General features: G+C 37.5%; 1 protein-coding gene across 1 annotated transcript in view; it reads right to left on the bottom strand.

Moving 5' to 3' along the window:
- The window catches only part of SLC24A2 (solute carrier family 24 member 2), a 103,592-nt gene that overhangs the window by 725 nt on the left and 98,979 nt on the right, over nt 1-3,888 (bottom strand). The window contains exons 7-8 of the mRNA XM_005420860.2: nt 2,271-2,360; nt 1,686-1,852 (exon numbers count right to left, since the gene is read on the bottom strand). Of these exons, the coding sequence (XP_005420917.1) occupies nt 1,686-1,852; nt 2,271-2,360 (257 nt within the window). The remainder of the gene's footprint in view (nt 1-1,685; nt 1,853-2,270; nt 2,361-3,888) is intronic.

Genomic DNA, 3,888 nt, shown 5'->3' with positions numbered 1-3,888 from the left:
AGCCTGCCTGACAGGAGGGTGGGTTGGAAAGAAACATGACCTTGCCGTGAGGAGTGCGCTCTGCAAGGCACTGCCTGCAAAATTTCACCCTTAAATATCTTTGTCCACATTTACTGTATAAACCTCTGTTAAACTGTGAACTTCAATTGAACTTCAGCTTAACTTCTATTTCTGTGTTTGCTGTCATTGCGTTTCTCATCTCTCACGCCACAGAAGGAGACAATATCCCTCTGCAAGATGTCAAGCTGAAATAAATATTTAAGACACTGACTGGAGCTTAGCAGGCTTAGAAAGCATGAAGTGAGTTGTCAGAAGCTCACAACATTAAAACTTTGAATAAGCAGTTCAGGAGAGAATAATTTATTACAGCTGCAATATTAACTACACCAGTCTACAGATCAACTGTGCCATTTCTGTTGTAAATGTAGCAGACTGGTGCAGGACAAAACCATTTCCTTTGGCAGGAAGATTAAACATTTTTTAAAAAGTAAGAAAGCACTGCAAAAGTGAAATAATTTTGTAATGCATGCTCTGTACTCCAAGTTGGAGGACACGGTTTTCATGCATTTTACAGGTTTGCTGCATATAGATATTTTAAAGACTTAATGCTTCTGCATTAATAGAAAATTGGCTAAGTTTTCCTACTATGTCTAAAGTACTGCCATTAGCTAACTGATAAAGTAAAAAATATATTTACTATACATTCTAACTTCACGATCCTTTTTTGTACCTTTGTGCAGATGCTGGTGTATTTCCAGCTGTGAAAACCAGGATCTCTTCTACAACCAGGCTGTCTGGCACTGTAACTGACAAGACCTGTTCTTCTGTTTGTGTGTGATAGCAAGAAACAACCAAAGATGGAGAAATTGAAAGTATGGACATGATTCTCAGTACCTCCATCCTGTGTTGAAGATGGTAATGTGGGAACAAAGAATTTATCTGTGTATTTCCTGCATATTTGAAACACTGAGGCATGGATTACGCGGTTTCTGAATCTGATCTACCTTGGTCTCAAAAGATCAAAAAAGATTTTGAATTACAACATTATGCCACAAATCATTACCCTAGAGCTGCCATGAAGCAGTGAAGTGTAAATATAAAACTTCTGCACAATCTCATGTACCTTCACATTGTCAGAGCTATAAAAAGGGTACTTTTTGTTAACAGAGAATTGGTTTGTAATTTTGGACTTGTCAGGTATAGGAAAAAAAATTAATCACATGTCAACAGCAGCCGAAACCAGTTACACAGGACAGTGACTTTCTATTGGTATTACAGAAAACATGCTGAATACTGCAGAGGCAATGAATTGTTCCTGATCATCATTTATAAAGAAAGCTCTAGTATAACCCAATGAGTGGTAGCAGAAAGCAAACAGCAATCTCACAAAAGTATAAAAAGCTTTGAAATTTGTTTTCGGAACAATGCCCTTGCACAATTTTAAAGTGCAATTCACTTGCCTAAGCCTCTCTGTAACATATCAAAGCAAGGATTAGGCAACAAATTTATAACATTTTTTCATGCAGACATCTATAAACTTCAGAGCACTTGCCACAGTAACGTTCACTTTGTACTTGCATTACTCTGCTTTTTAAAGATTGCTGCTTGTGGGCAATACCACAGCAATGTGCTAAGAACAAAAGACTTGTTTAAAATAGACACAATTTTCTTGGTGTAGAGCTTACCCCACTGTGATGTCAAATATGTTGCTTCCAACAGAACTGGATACAGCCATGTCCCCCAGACCTTTGCGTGCTACAATAACACTGGTAATAAGGTCAGGAATGGATGTGCCAGCAGCTAGAATAGTCAGTCCCATGATTTCTTCAGTAATACCAATGGTCTCTCCAACCTAGAAGGGTTTAAATAAAACCAGAAAAAAGTGTCCTGCAGTGAAGAAATGTTTTCAACTGTCCTGGATTTTCCCATTAGCTTGGAGAATACCAGGCAAGATCACAGAAATTCTAGTTTTCATGGATTTTCCCATGTATCAGGAGAAAGGTAAGGCTTTCAAATAGAAGCATAAGGTATTGACAGGAAGTTGCTGTTGGTTTTGATGTTACAAGAATGATCAAGTCCTGTGGTCAGGCCAACCACAGCCCTCTGAACTAGTTTCCATTTAGTAAGTACTGATTTACTTTATCCATGGCTACAGCTCCTGAAATAAAGCAGCACCCAGCATGAGATAGATGGACTCTGATTAGAAATGATCTTTTACAGTGAAAAACATAATGCAGGGCTTTTATTTTGTAACAGTATCACCTCCTTACCTGGTGTGCCCACCAGACCATCAAGTAAGAAAAGAAGGCAATCCAGCTGATAGAACCAAAAAACGTGATAGGAAAAAATTTTCTTGATGTCTGAAACAGAAAGAAGGAGGAACAGTGAAAACCTATATTGAAGAGTGATATACCATACTCTTAATTCCTTCTCAATATGAGAGTGGCTTCTCTTTTTTTCTGATGGCCTGTTCTAAGCAACTGTTCTGATCATCATCAGATGATCAAAATACCTGTCAAGAAAAGTAAGAAACAGATGCCCTGACACTGGTATATATGTACCTCTTTCTTCCGATTGCTTCAGTCATAAAATAAGATTTCCCAAGAACTTGTATGATGAATGGCCAGTTCTGTGTTGTCATTTTTATCATTATTTGTTATGATGCAGTTTGCATATGTGTTTAGCTCAATAGTGGCTTGACATCTAAATTTATTAATAATTTCATGTTTCTTCAGATTTAATGTTTTACGACTGCTTCAACAGGTGCCCATATCTTTCCTTCCTACATTAGTAACTTTTTGCAACAAATTTCAGTCAGTATAAATAAGAGTGCCATATGGCAGAGCTAAAAACACATACAAGTAAAATTTATGACAGCATTTACTCTGCTTGTGAAAGCTACACATTTTCTCAATAGAAGATATGTTAAGCACATATTTTCCATGCTTCATTTTGTAGAGAAATTTACTGTTATAATGTTATAAAAGCATGCAAAACATACTGTCAGGCCCTTCAATGAATTAAAAACTCTCTTTAAGACCGAAGTAACTTAATTTTCATTTTCACTGTTTCCCTTACTTGTGTCAGATTTTGAACAGACAGTGTTCTTGCAGCCAATGAATGGGTTATATTCAGATTAATGATTTATTTTGGTTTCTATTCTTTCCAATCTTATGCATTTTCCATATTACCTATTGACTAACTGAATCTATGTAACAAGAAAAGGTCAAGCTAACTACTAAAGGAAAGGAACAAAATTGCAGTACTGCGCCAGGCAAACACTATCTAATCAAATTAGTACTTAAAAATTAAATTTGTCCTGTGAATGAATTCTAACAGTCTTTCTTTATGGTCATTGACCTTCTGAATGCAGATCTTACCCTAGATGATTTCTGACATGTGACTAGCAGAGTCCTACAAATTTGCATGAATAACCAGTAAGACTGCCTGTGGAAGTAAGCTATACCACGCTGAATGCCTCTTGCAGCTGCTGCTCAGTCCTGCAGTACTTCTTCCCATTTAGTCCTCACTAAATCCACTTCCACTCCAGAATTTTTGTGCCCCCTTTCACTGCAGGTCATGGCCCTGCTGCACCAGGAGGCTCATTAAGACTGTGGATCATTCCTAGGTGTTGTGGAAGTATATGGGATTGCAGGGCTTTCCCTCAATGTGTCCAAAATACCATTTGTTCTGATTCAGATTCTTCAAGCCATAATAAACACTTCTTTTTTTAGGGAGTTTACAGAGCTGCACAGTCAGCTTTCCTTATATAACAAACTCAACAGACATTTGTATGAAACAGTTTCACATTTAGGAGCTGATTAGCACAGAATCAGGGTGGCTGTAGACCAAAAGATGATCAGCATATTGGGCTGGCCATTCGAGCTG

This window comes from Geospiza fortis, unplaced genomic scaffold (genome assembly GCF_000277835.1).
Source record: "Geospiza fortis unplaced genomic scaffold, GeoFor_1.0 scaffold12, whole genome shotgun sequence".
Taxonomy (NCBI): domain Eukaryota; kingdom Metazoa; phylum Chordata; class Aves; order Passeriformes; family Thraupidae; genus Geospiza; species Geospiza fortis.
Note: the sequence above shows the minus strand (reverse complement) of the source record. Positions and strands in the feature narration are given on the sequence as shown.